The sequence below is a fragment of the Mirounga leonina genome, unplaced genomic scaffold (genome assembly GCF_011800145.1).
Source record: "Mirounga leonina isolate KUSES-001 unplaced genomic scaffold, KU_Mleo_1.0 Mir_91, whole genome shotgun sequence".
Lineage (NCBI taxonomy): Eukaryota > Metazoa > Chordata > Mammalia > Carnivora > Phocidae > Mirounga > Mirounga leonina.
Window position 1 is genome coordinate 17,424,802 of NW_023270839.1, and position 14,432 is coordinate 17,439,233.

General features: G+C 57.8%; 2 protein-coding genes across 4 annotated transcripts in view; one reads left to right on the forward strand and one right to left on the reverse strand.

The window, feature by feature from the left end:
* The window catches only part of PAK6 (p21 (RAC1) activated kinase 6), a 33,985-nt gene extending 25,934 nt beyond the window's left edge, over nt 1-8,051 (forward strand). For 2 of the 3 annotated variants that reach the window (XM_034993639.1, XM_034993638.1), the window contains 6 exons: nt 4,143-4,640; nt 4,745-4,878; nt 5,233-5,359; nt 5,476-5,601; nt 6,097-6,231; nt 7,610-8,051. In XM_034993639.1, the coding sequence (XP_034849530.1) occupies nt 4,143-4,640; nt 4,745-4,878; nt 5,233-5,359; nt 5,476-5,601; nt 6,097-6,231; nt 7,610-7,777 (1,188 nt within the window). In that variant the 3' untranslated portion in view covers nt 7,778-8,051. The remainder of the gene's footprint in view (nt 1-4,142; nt 4,641-4,744; nt 4,879-5,232; nt 5,360-5,475; nt 5,602-6,096; nt 6,232-7,609) is intronic. The other variant, XM_034993641.1, reaches the window with a different exon arrangement.
* Nucleotides 8,052-13,283: 5,232 nt separating this feature from the next.
* ANKRD63 (ankyrin repeat domain 63) lies at nt 13,284-14,432 on the reverse strand. Its single transcript, XM_034993635.1, has one exon. It carries the CDS (start codon nt 14,430-14,432, stop codon nt 13,284-13,286), a length of 1,149 nt encoding a protein of 382 aa, XP_034849526.1.

Here is a 14,432-nt window from a genome sequence, read left to right on the forward strand (position 1 = left end):
AACATGACCTGCATGTTTCTGAGCTCCTGACAGCTCCCCACAGTGGGAAACAGGCTGTCCAGCCAGCCTCGGTCGGCCTGCCCATCCTGCATGTTACCAAGGATCTACCATAGACCACTGCAGCAGGGTGTGTCATGGAAGCAGGGGGTCGTCGTCTGGGGCTGGGAGACACCACAGTTCCAAACCCAGGGCAGTGGCTTCCTTCCCAGCACCTGGGGCATACGTTTCTAGAGAAATACTTCCAAGCCAGGCCTCTAAAAGGCAGGGCTGAGACTTCCTCCGAGCTGCTCTGGGCCAGGGCTCCTCAACCCCTGCCCTATTGACATTTGGATCTGATAATCCTTGGTCGTAGGGGCTGTCCTGTGCACTATAGGATATTTAAGAGCATCTCTGGCCTCTACCCACTAGATGCTGGTAGCCCCTCTCAGCTGGGACAACCAGAAGTCCCCCCAGACATTGCCAAATGTCCTTCGGGGGGATAAAATCAGCCCCAGCTGAGAACCACTGTGTCCAGCTTCCTACTCCTCCCCTCACAGCCCCAGGAACCCACCAGACCAAAGCAGCAGTCCGCCTCTGCCCCTCGGCATGCCCCAGGGCCTGTCAGGACCCTCACAGCAGCAACTGCAGCAGCTGTCCATGCACTGGGGCCCTAGGAGGTCAAGCCACCAACCGCCACAGCGGGCCAGAAGAGGCTACAAAACAGTGTGCGACTCTGGGGCTTTGTACTCAGCCCCAGGAAGCTTGGCCTGTAGTCACTCACTTTGGCTAAACAGCAAAAGACTTCGAGCCCTGACTGGGGGCAGGGAGGCCAAAGCGCTATAAGACCAGAACTGGGGGCATTTAGAAGTGGTTCCACTTAGAGGCAGAAAGGCTAAATCAGAAGACCTCAACAATCAGCAAACCTTGGTTAAACACCTACTGTGTACCCTGTACTCTGTTATATGCCAAGGACCTCCAATAGGACCACAGCTTAGGGGTGAGGGGTCAGGCTGACCAGGCCTGAAGTCAGCCTTCCTCCTTCTCTGGGCAAGTTACTTAACCTCTCTGAGCCCATTTCCTGATCAACAAATACAGATAATAATAGCACCCGTGGAATGATAAAACAACCCGAAGGTCATGAGAATTAGATGAGATTATGCATTTAAGGCCCTTGTTAGAGTGGTACACCCTCAATAAATGGCTTTATTATTTTTAAAATATTAGGACATGGCCTTTGCCTCTGAGGCACTTAGATTACAGCCCCCCAAGCCCACGGCTGGAGAGCCTGGCCCTGTCGCCATGGCCCAGGAAGGGGAGATGAGGCATCATTGTAACTGCATGCCCGGCTCTTCCGGTGGCTTCCCGCCCACGAAGACGTCTCAGTCACACAAGGAACTCCAGAGCCCGTAACAACTAATTCCATCTTTTGTCCCCCTTTCTCTTTCTTGGCATGGCTTAAGAGATTTCCTCTGGCCTTTTCTTGTGGTGACATTAAGTAAAAGCTCCCTTCTTGTGGAGACCGGCAACAAGGCCAACAAAGGGACGCTGGGGACCAGAACCTGCTGAGGTGAAGACGGGGCCCAGCCCGACTACCTCGCATCCCATGTCCTAGGCCACACTGGAGCTGGGCTCTCGGCTGGATCCCTGCCCTTTGCCGCTTCCATGCATCCACCCACCCACCCACCCACCGCACCCTTGGCCCCTGAGTTCAGCAACCACCTGAAGCAGTGTCCCCACAGGGCCTCGACAGCGGAGGGGAAGCGAATCCCCTCCTTGGCCCCTCGGCGTGGCCTGTCCTCACCTGCCCCACCCCCGCCGCCCAAGCCAACTCAACCAGAGAGCAGAGACAGCCTGTGTAGGGGGCCGAGAGGCCAGCAGATGAAGGGAATCATTTTACAGCCTGCCTTCGACATCCAGGTGGAGAGAGGTCAAGGGCTGATTAGAGCAACCTCAAGAGCAGCTCGATGCTTCTAGGTCCCCAAATTCTGTCCAGCCTGACCCAGATGCTCAGAGAGCATGTTTTCTGTGAGCTGCGCCTCGCAGGCCAGCAGGCAACCTTTTCTCAGGGCCTTGGGGGCTGCCTCGGTGACCGCGTGAGGAAGTGAGCTGTGTAGGGTGCTGTCCTGTGAAGCCTCTGCTCCCAGGACATGGCCTCCCAGCCTCAGGAGTGGCCATGCTCCCTGTACCCCCAGTCCCCAGTCCTCCCACAGCCTCCCTGAGGCCATGGAATCACAGAGCCCGTTTGTCCAAAGCTGCTCCCAGTGTGGTCCACGGTCCTCTGGCATCAGAGCCCAGGGGCCTCATTAAAATGCAGAGTCACTGCTCTAGGGACTTACTGAAGCAGGAATCTGCATGTTATCCAGCTCCCCAGATCACCGTGCACTGATAGATGAGACGGGCTCAGAGAGGGTGAGCGGCCTGAGCTTCATCACTGGTCAGAGCCCAAGCAGTACCGGAATCTAGGTCATGACCCCCACTCCAGAGGTCCCACTGCTCCACTGCACAGAGTGGGGAAACGTGGGTGAGGGGCAGGTGCTGGTGAAGACGTGGGCGGGTCTCTTTACTGTCCAGATGTGCTCACCAGGCAGGATGGAGTCATCCCGGCAGTGCTGGGAGGCTCTCCTGGCTCCTTCACTGTGAAGGCTGAGCCCAAGCCAGGCATAGCCTGCCAGAAGCTGGTGCACACTTTGGGGTGTGCAGGCAGGGTGGGGGTGGCAGAGTCTGCCACAGCTCGGCTCTCTGCTGGCAGGCGCACTCACATACATGCTCCCCTCTAGGCAAGATCAGGCACTGCCTAAGGTGGGGTGGGCACCCTGAAGCCTGGGGAGAGGGTGCTGAAGAGGTTGACAAGGCTCTGGGGTGTCCCTGGGGTGTCCTCTGCTGAGCCTGGTAGGGTCCAAGGACCAGACTTGGGGTCCCTCAGCCCAAGCTGAGCACTTGAGGAGAGTTCTTGGAGGTCAATGCAGTTCTGGGGATCTGGACCAGGACCCACTGGGCAACTAGACAATTGCCGTATGATGGGTTCTGAGATGTTCTGGAAAGTTCTCTGCAGCCCCTGAAGTGTCCCTTGTTAGGTTACTTATGGCCCTTTCCAGGTGCCCCTTTTAAAATCATATAATCCCTGGGAAGAGTCATGTTGCACATTGCCAGCTCTTGGAGAGAACCCAAGGAGGGGACCCTTTCCTGCCAGGCTGGCAGGAGGGCTTGGGCCCTGAAAGGCAAGGAGCCTCAGAGGCTTCAGGGCTGGGCCTTGGGCTCACTGAGGCCCAGTCTGCCACTCAGTTTCACCTTCCTTTCTTCTCCACCAGAGGCCATAAAGATAGCTCCCCTCCCCACCTCCCCTTCCGTGTGGGGGTCATCAGCCAGGAGTCATGCTCGGGAGCAAGTACAGAGGCTACTCAGGGGAGCCCCTAGGAAACCTCCCTACCCTGGCCCCAGGGCTTCAGTTAGGCTGGACCTACCCTCCTAATTCCAGATTTCTCTGGCACCAGATCCCTAGCCCAGGAGACATACCTGCGAACCCCCCAGAGGGTAACACGGTCTCTGGTCCTCTGCTGGGAACATACTCTCACAGCATAGACACACAGACTCCCTGCTGTCAGGCACGAGTGGGGCTATCAGATAGGAGGATAGGTCCAGCCTAACCCAAGCCCTGTGCTGGGAAGCAGTCCCAGCTGCCCCGCTGTCCACCCCCGCCACCCCACTGCCCGGGGCCTCTTCTGCCCACGTGGGCCCTTGGGTGGGAGCGCCCCGGGAATGAAGAATGCCTCTGACCCAGATTCCCCGACCAAAGCCCAGCAGTACAGAGGGAAGACGGCCTCTCAGTGGCCTCCCGGGGGTCTGGCTGTCAATTACCCAGGAAGAAATACCCAGCAGAGAACACCCCAGGGACTCTGCTTTCTTCAGCTTCCCAGGAGCGGCAGAGCAGATGTAAAGAGCTGCTGTTCGGACTGCTCACCTGGGAAAACGCTGGGGGCTGGGTTCCCGAGCAGTAACTTTGGCTTCGGCTCCATTTGACAGTCCTTGCCCACAGCACCTCCCCTATCTGGTCCGATGCCCTGTCAGACCTCCCCCTGTCCAGAGGTCACCCCCTGCTGCTGGGAAGGTCGCTGTAAACGCTGCCACAGCCAAAGCCACCTCTGTTTCTCTTTCCCTCCCTGCAGCCTAACTCCTCTTTCCGACCACCGCAGAAAGACCCCCCACCAAGCCTGGTGGCCAAGGCCCAGTCCTTGCCCTCGGACCAGCCCATGGGGACCTTCAGCCCTCTGACCACCTCGGATACCAGCAGCCCCCAGAGGTCCCTCCGCACAGCGCCCGCTGCCGGCCCACCCCCAGGCCGGTCCTCCCCCGCGGGCTCCCCACGCACCAGGCAAACCCAGATCAGCACCAGCAACCTGTACCTGCCCCAGGACTCCGCGGTGGCCAAGGGCGCCCTGGCTGGCGAGGACACAGGTGTTGTGACACATGAGCAATTCAAGGCTGCACTCAGGATGGTGGTGGACCAGGGTGACCCCCGGATGCTGCTGGACAGCTACGTGAAGATCGGCGAGGGCTCCACGGGCATCGTCTGTCTGGCCCGGGAGAAGCACTCAGGCCGCCAGGTGGCCGTCAAGATGATGGACCTCAGGAAGCAGCAGCGCAGGGAGCTGCTCTTTAATGAGGTGGGAGGAGAGGGTGGGACGTGGTGGGGCGCTTAGGATGAACATCTGGGAGCAGGGCCGTGGGGACTGGGCCTGGCACTCAGGCACCCCCGTCTGCCCCCCAGGTGGTGATCATGCGAGACTACCAGCACCTCAACGTGGTGGAGATGTACAAGAGCTACCTGGTGGGCGAGGAGCTGTGGGTGCTTATGGAGTTCCTGCAGGGCGGGGCCCTCACGGACATCGTCTCCCAAGTCAGGTGGGCAACTGGGGGCCTGGGCTCTGAGAGCTGGCTGCCCCCACCATTGTCCCGGCAGGGGGACTGGGCAGTCTCAGGCCAGGAAAACTTGGGGTGCCTGTCACATCACTGTGAGCCACCCCCTGTCCATTTGGGTTAACAGACCCAGGAGGGTTCAGGGCAGTGGGGTGGGGTCTCCAGCCTAGGTCCAGGCCCATTTCCACCAAGGCTCTGGCGTGACTGGACCCCCACACGTATTGCCCAGGAGCTGTGGGGCCCAGTCCCAGGGGCACCTAATCTGCCTAGCCCGGCTGCCCTGCAGTCCTGCCAAAGCTCACGTTTTCTTCTGTCTGCGGCCTGGCCTTCCCTGTCCAGGCTGAACGAGGAGCAGATCGCCACTGTGTGCGAGGCCGTGCTGCAGGCCCTGGCTTACCTGCATGCCCAGGGTGTCATCCACCGGGACATCAAGAGTGACTCCATCCTCCTGACCCTCGATGGCAGGGTAGGGCCCTCCCCAGCCTGGCGCACCTGTGCCCCTCCCCCTGCGTCTATGCTCCCAGCTCAGCTTCTGCCCTAGTTCACCACTCCCTGTCCCCCCCACCCCCATCTCAACCACAGGTGAAACTCTCGGACTTCGGATTCTGTGCTCAGATCAGCAAAGATGTCCCTAAGAGGAAGTCCCTGGTAGGAACCCCCTACTGGATGGCTCCCGAAGTGATCTCTAGGTCTCTGTATGCGACTGAGGTAACCGGTCCTTCCATGCCCCCGTCCTCCCAGAAGTTCCTATTGGGAACAAACAGCTCATGTGGCCCCTGTAGAGACACCCCTTCCCCAAATAGACCTGGTTTTCGGATTCCCACATAGTCAATACCCTACCCCACTTCCCATTGCCCCCCCCCCACCGCCTGCTCCTACCCGCTCTTGGATGGGTCTGCCCTTGCTTGTGGCTTTGCTGCCACAAACTCTTCCCCGAAATGCTCCTCATGCAGCTTGTGGGCAGGGTGGGGTATGGCCAGGCTTCCCCACATCTGATGGCTATTCTCCGAGAATGGCTGACAGCTCTGTCCCTACAGTCAGTGGGCACTCCTGCAGGAAGTAACTGGCCACAGGGCAGGTGGCCAGGAAGGAGGCCAACTCACCAATGACAGCTGGGACTAGCTGCTCCTGTCCCCCTGCAACACCCTGCTACCAAGGGGCCCTACTCTGGCCAGTGGCGTCAAGGACATTCTCTTCCTACAGGTGGATATCTGGTCCCTGGGCATCATGGTGATTGAGATGGTGGACGGGGAGCCACCCTACTTCAGTGACTCCCCAGTGCAGGCCATGAAGAGGCTCCGGGACAGCCCCCCACCCAGGCTGAAAAACTCTCACAAGGTCAGTCAGTGCTCAGGGTGGACCCTGATGACCACATTCTTCCTGAGGCTGAGGGGACCAGAGCCTGGGCTTCCAGACCCACAATCTCCCTTCCACAGAAGCCAGAGGCTCCCAGAAAAGGCTCCGCCTTCTCCACACAAAACCTGCCGCAAACCCCTGTGGGCACTCAGACAAGTTTCCACCGGCAGGCAATTGACAGGAGCCTGAGAGAAGGGAAAGTAAGGCTGCCAGGAAACCCTGATGTCCTGGGGAGGAATCTAGAGAAACTAACTGAGCAGGAGCCCCTCCACTCCCTCTGTCAGGGGAGCCGTACCATGGCACGGTGTTCCAGTCTAGCTCAGCAAATTGGCTTGTCCTCCATCAGTGCACATCCTGACCACATCTGAGCCACAGGTTTTCCCTTAAAACCAGTGTGTGTGTGTGTGTGTGTGTGTGCGTGCGCGCACACGCGCACGTGCACATTTAACCCTTTTCTGCCAAATCCACCCAAACCCACAGGTCTTACCAGTGGACAGCCCCTGCTGGTGGCCAGCTCAGCACAGGGTGGCAAATGGCACTGCCATCTGGTGGCCAGAGCGAGAAATGTCCCAGAGGGTTGAAACGCAGTCCCTAAATGATAAAATACTTCTGGGGCCACAACACAGCTGGATAGGACAGTCAGGAAGCACCTTCCCAGACAACTGGTCCTTGGAGCCTGCACTGCCAGCCCCAGGACTAACACATAGGGGAGATTTCCAATTGGCTAATTCCCCAGAGGAGGTAGCCTTCTGCAACAGCCCAAGACTTAGCCTTATCCCAAGATACTGGCTCAAAATGAACCAAGACAAGCCCTTGACTTAAACTCCAAGGCTTAGAGCATTAAAGAAATCTTCCTTGTCAGGTTTCACTTTGCTCTTTTCTATTTTTCAAGACACTTCATCCCTGGCCTCTTTTTTGATCTTCACTGAAGACAGGGCAAGCACATTTTATCATTAGCCCACTGGGCAGATAAGAAAACTGAGGTCTAGAGAAAATTGCAACTTGTCGAAGATCAGGGATAGACCTAGGACTGGATCACTAATACCAATCCCATGCCCCTTCCACAGAGCCACAGAGCCTGAAGGCTGAGAGCCTCCAGCAGCAGGGTGGGGAATGGGCTGTGTATTTGCAGCCGGGCTCCCCAGCAGCAGCCCCTAGAGGTGAGCTAGCCACTTCTCCTGGACTGATGCCAAGTTTCTTTACTTACCTGATAATCTGAAGAGTCCTGAGCCTGGGAGCTGCCAGGAAGTAAGAAACAAGAGAATTCAAGACCTTCAAAAGATGGTGGGGCCAGGCAGACGAGTCACCCCAAAGTGACTGCTTGCAGTGGCTTCCACTCAGTGCTGCCCTGTCTCCACAGGTCTCCCCAGTGCTTCAAGATTTCCTGGAACGGATGCTGGTGCGGGACCCCCAGGAGAGAGCCACGGCTCAGGAGCTCCTGGACCACCCTTTCCTGCTGCAGACGGGGCTGCCCGAGTGCCTGGTGCCCCTGATCCAGCTCTACCGCAAGCAGACCTCCACCTGCTGAGCCCACCCCAGAGCGCACCTGCCACCTCTGCCCACAGGCGGGGGACACTGGGCAGCCAGCCTGCCGGCAGGGCCTGCCTGCCTCGTTCTCTCAGTATTCTCTCCAAAGATTGAATGTGAAACCCCACCCACACCCTCCTGCCCTTCAGCCCACTGGGCCAGGCCGGACCTGCCCCTTGGTCTCTCTCCCTCCCAAGAGAGTCCCCAGTTGCCTTTGGGATGATGGAGACCCCTTCTACAGGATGACCCTTCGTTATTTGCACAGGGATATTTCTAAGAAACGTGGAGACCAGCACTCCTGGCCACTGTGGCCAACCCAGCAGAAAAAGCTGGTGTTTTTTAAAGGTAGTTGTGCAGTAGCATCCCAGGCCACCCAAGAGGGCAGACTGCCTGTCTTCACCAGGATACTTGCTGTTCTCAGCTCCAGCTCTAAACCCTGGGGTCTCAAGAGGGCCACAGGGAAGGTTTCTACTGCCTGAAGCTGTCTTCCTCCCTCGTGTCTGACTTCCCGAAGGTACAGTCCGACCTGCACCTGCTTCCCAACCCACCTGCACTGACATCACTCTCCCTGCACAGCCTCCCCTGAAGTGTGAACAGCCTGCTCGCAGGCCAGGGAAGGAGGAGGAGCGTTTTTTCTGGGAGAAAGAGAAAGAATGGAGTTAGTGGTAAACGTGGTCTCACTTTACAGGATGGAGAGAACATCGTGTGTGCGTGTGTGTGTGTGCGTGCGCGCGTGTGTGTGTGTAAGTGGCAGACGGTCACTCCGACAGCCTGGCTCCCTTCAGGTCACCCACAGCCAGCAATAAGGCTTCTCCATCCTTTCTGCCACTAAGTTCTACTCTGAAGGGACCTGCTTTCTTGGCCTGGCTTCCCACCTCCCAAGGCTCTTGTCTCTACCTGACCAGCAAAGAGATCTGCGTTGAGTCTAGTGCATCCTAGGGGTTTGGCAGATTTCTGAGTTTCGCCTATATTGTGGAGTCTCAGAGCCAGAGACAGGAATGGTGAGGGAACAGACTTTGTTTTACCTGTGAGCTTCATCTCAATAACCAGGTCATCAAGGACCCGTTCTTTCAAAATTTTGGTCTTGGGGGAAGGTGAACCATCTCCTGGGGTCCCATCCTGTCAAGAAAATGGGCACCCCCTTTGTGCAAACCTATCGGCCCTAGCTGCCTCTCCAGACACCTGTCTCCTTGTCCCCCTTTTCTCCTCACCTTCAGGGATGTTGTGAGTCAGGGAATCCAGGGAAGAACTCCAGGTGTCAGGACCCTATCTAGATAATATTTTTAGATTCCTCTGCTCCCTAGTGGCCTGCTTTGGGGCCAAAAATAAATTGCAAGGACTTTTTTAAGGGTCAGAGTTTTAAAAACAAAAGCATCTTCCCTAGAAACTTTTGTGAATTGTTTGCACTTGTGCCTGTTTTAAATTAAACTAAGTGTTCAAAACCTCTGGGCTCTTGTCTCTGAGAATGGAGCCAGGCTGTCTTCAAGCCCGACACCCTGCAGTGGGTGTCTGGTGTGCCCTCCCCCTGAACATGAGCTCCCCAGCAGTCACTCAAGTCCACCGAAAACCCAGCTCCCTGGTGGCATGTGGGCCTGTGAGGGCAGATAAGGAGAGAAACAGGAAGTGAAAGGCCCTCGGGGCTGAAAGAGCTGAGAAAGAGACAGAGCTCTCCTTCCCAGGGGAGCAGAACCCAGCCAGGAAAGCCCGGGCCATGTGCTGTGCTTGCTGGCACACAGGGGCTCTGGTGGCAGCCACCGGGGCTGATGACCACTTTCTGCATCAGTGTCTCTCGTATCCCTTTTGCTTCTCACTCCAAGGCAAGTCAGAGGCCGCCCTCCCCATGCTGTCCATAGGAAGTGGCTGGAGGCTGCTTCCAGGGAGAAAGCAGTCTCTGTTTCGGTTCTCAGAACTGAGGGGTTATGAAGGAGCAGTGCAGTGGCTGGAAAGCAAGAGACCTTGGTCCTAGTCCTGTGGGGAGGGGAGGTGGATGGAATTCTCTTTCAACTTCTAGCTCTGACTCTGATTCCAGCACTGCCTTCCGGAGAGCTCATCCTGCCCCCCAGCCCAGGGCTCACGGAAACCTCTCAACCAGCATCCAGGAGTCGTGCAGACCTTCTCCTGCTCCCCGCAGCAGTCCCACCCAGACAGCTGCCCTAGGCGGAGGGTCCTAGTCCCACCAACTCAGTCCGAAGCAGTCCCCGAGTCCTGCCTTCAGGACGCAGCCACAGTGCCCAGTGGGACAGGCAGGGATGGAGGCTGATGGAAGGTGGACGCTTTGCGGGAAGCAAGCACACCCTTCTGCAGCTCCAAAGGGAGCCCAGAATCAGGAGCCGCTGGTAAGGCAAAGAGAGGCCAGGTCTTGCAACTGAATAATACTGGATTTATTAACTATTCTTCTGAGTTCTAATAGTCCTTCCACCACACAGTGTCATTCCAAAAGCGTGTGTGTACATCATTTAGCCTCCCACACAGACTAGTTCTGAGCTTGATGTTAGGGTACCGAGATCCAGTGGCCTGGGTGATTCTTCACAACGATGAAAGCAACAAGAGTTGGAAAAGAAAACTGTTTAGAAAAGTCTCTTCTAAAGTGGAGTGAGCTCGAGAGGACCCCAGCCTCAAAGCCCTGGGGCTGACAATGACAAGGAAGTGCAGGAGGGCGAAATATGGTGACATACAGAGAAATTCTGCACAAAGCTGGGCCCGGTAAGAAATCTGCAAGAATGGCAAGTCAGTCAAACACAATTCAGTGCAGACAGGAAAGATCTGTTGTGGTTTAAGAAACATTGCTTTCAACCACCAAGCCCTTGGCAACTCGGTGGAGAGGAGCCCTCACAGCTGTTTACTCAATAAGGAGGGCCCCGGGGTGAAAATGAACCAGAAAGCCACAGGTCAGCGACATTTGAAAGATGACAGCACCTTCTGCCTACTGTTCAACCCAGACCTTATGGTGTTCTGAAGAAGCCAAATACTTGTATCCTTACGCCATTAAAAAATTCTGTGAAAATTAAACACAGAAAGGGAATAAGTGAGCAAGCAGGGGTCAGAAAAAAAGTTTGTACGTGGGATGTCCAATTATCCCCCATCCCACCCCAGATCCTCTCCCTCTGGCTTTTCGGGTGCTTCTGTATTGTTCCACCACCCAGACAGTGGGACTGAGGAGAGGCAGGTGTGTGGGGAGAAAGGAGTAGGGGGAGGGCAAACCCCCCCCAAAGAAAACAAATCTCATCAGAAGAAAACAGTGCAGCTTCAGAAATTATAAACAAGGAGTTGGAGACTCCTGTTTTTCAGAACAGAGCAGGAGCTCTCTGGACATGGGAGCCTTAACTTGGAAGATCTTGGGGTCCTTAGTGAAGAAGGGTCTCGTCTCCTGCTACTCCAAATCCGACTTTTGTTTTGTTTTGTTTTGTTTTTTGCTTATTATTCCTCACTTCACTGCTGGGAAATGACTTCAAGTATCCGGATTTAACATACGACAAGAGGAAGAGGATTCCATGGGTAAATGCACACGGAGAAGTACATTGCGGTGATCCCAAGTAAAACCAAAAAGTCTAAAACTCCGAGCCAGGGCACCGCGAGGAAAGCTCAGCGCTGCCACCAGGGGGCACCAGAGATCACGTCCAGTGCCGGGGGGGCGGGGGGGGGGGGGGAGGGCGCGGCCTTGCCGACCGTAGAGGGGTGGAAGGATTGGGGAGGTGTCTGACACCTACACCAGGCCCGCTCACCTCCAGAACCAGTTTCTCAGCACAGATCATTCTCGCTCTGGGAAGTTCCCTTAGAGTTACTGGTGAGAAACCTTACGTTCTGCAAAGGCATATAGATCGACGTCTTGAAAAGACCCCACCTCAGACGGGTGAGGCGCCGCACGCTCAACCTTGGGGGTTCATAAAGAGCCCCCCAAGCGCCAACGATCCCGCGGGTTGGACGCAGATACCTGTGCTAGCGCTTCCGCAGGGTCCTGGGGCACGCGATCGCCAGACCCGCTAGAACTCGCTCCCCCCCCACCCACCCCCGACACACACGCACGCACACTTCTTAGGTCCGCACAAAGAGGAGGGCAGGGAGGGAGGGGAAGAGGAAGGACCAGGCCGGGAAAGGGCATTTAACCACCTCCCCGCGGTTGCCTCTGATTCACTAATCTGCCCAGTAATGAAGCTGGGCCGGACCTGTGTCCCACGCGCCAGGGCAGAGGCAGGGGTCCTTGGTCTCGACCTCCAGCATCCATCATCCGCCCTGCCCTCCATTAACGGCCCGCGAGAAGCAGGAGCCCTTTAACAGCCCCCTTCCAGCTCTCGCAGGAGTTTGATGTAATTTAAACCCGGACCTGCGGCTCGGCTCGTGTGGGCTTCCCGACTCCCGCGCGCCGCCGTTTAACGTGGCAAACACTTCAGTCAATTATCCCCCTCGCAGAGCTTCTATTTAAAGAGACATTGTCAGGTTCTTAAGCCTCGGATCAGACCCGCTGCTTTCTGCTTCATATACAAAGACTCAAAACACGAATTCTTTGAGGATTGGAAGAAATACAATTAAACCAAGCCTTCGCAACCATTCCACCCTGCCGGAGCACCCACGTGCGGGACGGGGGAGCTGGGAGGTGGTGGGGGCGGGGAAGTGCCAGTCCTTTCCATTTCAGGCTCTAAGAGTGAGAGGAAATAAGGCTGGGCCCTGAGGGGCGAGACCTCAAAGATAAAACAAATGCAGCTGAGCTGAAGCTGGGCTCAGGTGCTGGGAGCTGGGCTCAGTAGGCGTTGCTGTAGAGCAATGACCCCACATCATCAGTGAAGTTGAAAACTGGGTCTGCGGAGCTGAAATTACCCAGAAGCTATTTCAGGGGACAAGTAGCCTTCAGTACCAGGGCCTCTGCCCCCCCCCCCAAATATGCTCTCATCTTCTTGAGGCAGGAGTTTCTCCCCAGAAAAACTTAACCTCCAGATTCCTTCCTAATCAGCCCTCCTGTCCGGAAGGGCTCAAAGGCTGGTCTCCTTGCTCTCCTTCTCCAACACTTAACAAGAAGGGAGACTTCGGTGGCGTGGAACATTGCTGGCCACATCACTAGGCAGAGGGGGGAGCCTAGGTCTTTTTTCTACAAGTCAACTCTTCTGCTGTCTGGCTGCCAAGGTATGGGAAACTGGTAAGGAGGAGGTGACCCAGCAGGAGTCGGCAAGACTCAGAACTGAGCCTTAGGGCTCAGAGTAGGGGGTCCATCTTCCTGGCTGAAAGGCTGTAGCCTATAGAACCATTCTTCTACTCCTCCCCTCCAGGACAGGAAAGGTAGGCTATAGGGACAGTGGGAGACCTAGGCAGGAAATACCAACAAGCACAAAAAAAGAAGAAATAAAATAGGGGTTCTTTTCAGAAGAGGATTGGTAGGGGTCTGGCCTGGGCAGTGGGGACAGGTTCTGGGATCACAGGCCAGGAAACTGCCGGGAAAGTGAGGGACCTGGAAAAAAGAAATCCCAGTGGAGGAGAGACATAAGAGGAGGGGACGCAGGGCTCAACCTCGACGCTATTTACCGCTGAGCGTGCAGCACCACGGCCTCCGTGCCCTCCTGCCAAGGCTGAGGCCCAGGCACCGAGGGGTGCAGAGCGTTGGCCTCTAACTCCGCGCCGCTCTCGGGCCCTGATGCCTCCCCGACCAGGCTGGGGATGTCTGGAGCGGTGGAGCGTCGACGCAAACCCAAACGGCCAGAGCCGGGGCCGCCCTCCGGGTGGGGGCTAAGGCCAATGGGGGCTTGCACTAAGGTCGGAGGCGCTCCCTCCAGCACCTCCTGCGAACGCCACCGCCCGGTCCCTGAAGACTGGGGCGAGTGTGGTAGAGCCATCAGGGCTCCCGCCCGCAGCCGAGCCGCTTCCTCCTCGGTTACAGCACCCAGCGCCAGGCTCATGCTTCGGCCCAGCTCGGGCCTCTCGCTGCCCTGTGCTCGGTGCCGGCCCGAGGCCTTGCCCCCTGACCCAGCTTCGCCGCCGTGACCGTGGCCGCCGGCCGCTCGCGCAAAGCGCGCCAGGAGAGGCCGAGGTAAGCGGCGGGGGCTGGGTCGTCGGCGCTCCGGGCTGGGCGCGGGAGCCGGACGGCCAGGGGGGCTGTCGGAGTTGGAGCCCCGGGCCGCGGCGGCGGCGGCCGCGCGGCCCCAGGGCCCGGTGAGGGCTTGCACGCAGGTCCCGTGGCCGCGGGCGGCTGCCAGCTGCAGCGCCGTGAGACCCGCTCGGTTGGTGCGGTCGAGGCGCAGGCCGAGGCGGCGGAAAGAGCGCACCAGGAACTCGAGCACCGCCCCATGGCCGCACGCCGCCGCCCACATCACTGGGCTGTTGCCCGCCGAGTCGGCCGCCTCGGGGTCGCCGCTGAACTGCACCAACAGCTGCACCGCGTCCAGGTGGCCGCGCTCGCACGCCAGGCTGAGTGCCGTGCGGCCGCGCTCGTCCCGCAGGTTCACGGCCGCACCCTGCTCCAGCAGGAGCCGCACGAAGCGCGCGCGCAGCGCGGGGTCCGGCAGCCCCACCGCCACCATGAGCGGCGTGCGGCCCTGCTCCGCGCGGCAGTCGATGATGCTGCGGTCCAGCGCATCCAGTACAAAGCGGGCCAGGTGCACTTTACCCGCCTGCATGGCCTCCAGAAAGGTGCGCGTACCCGCTCGGGGGCACAGGTCCTTGGGCTTGAGCAT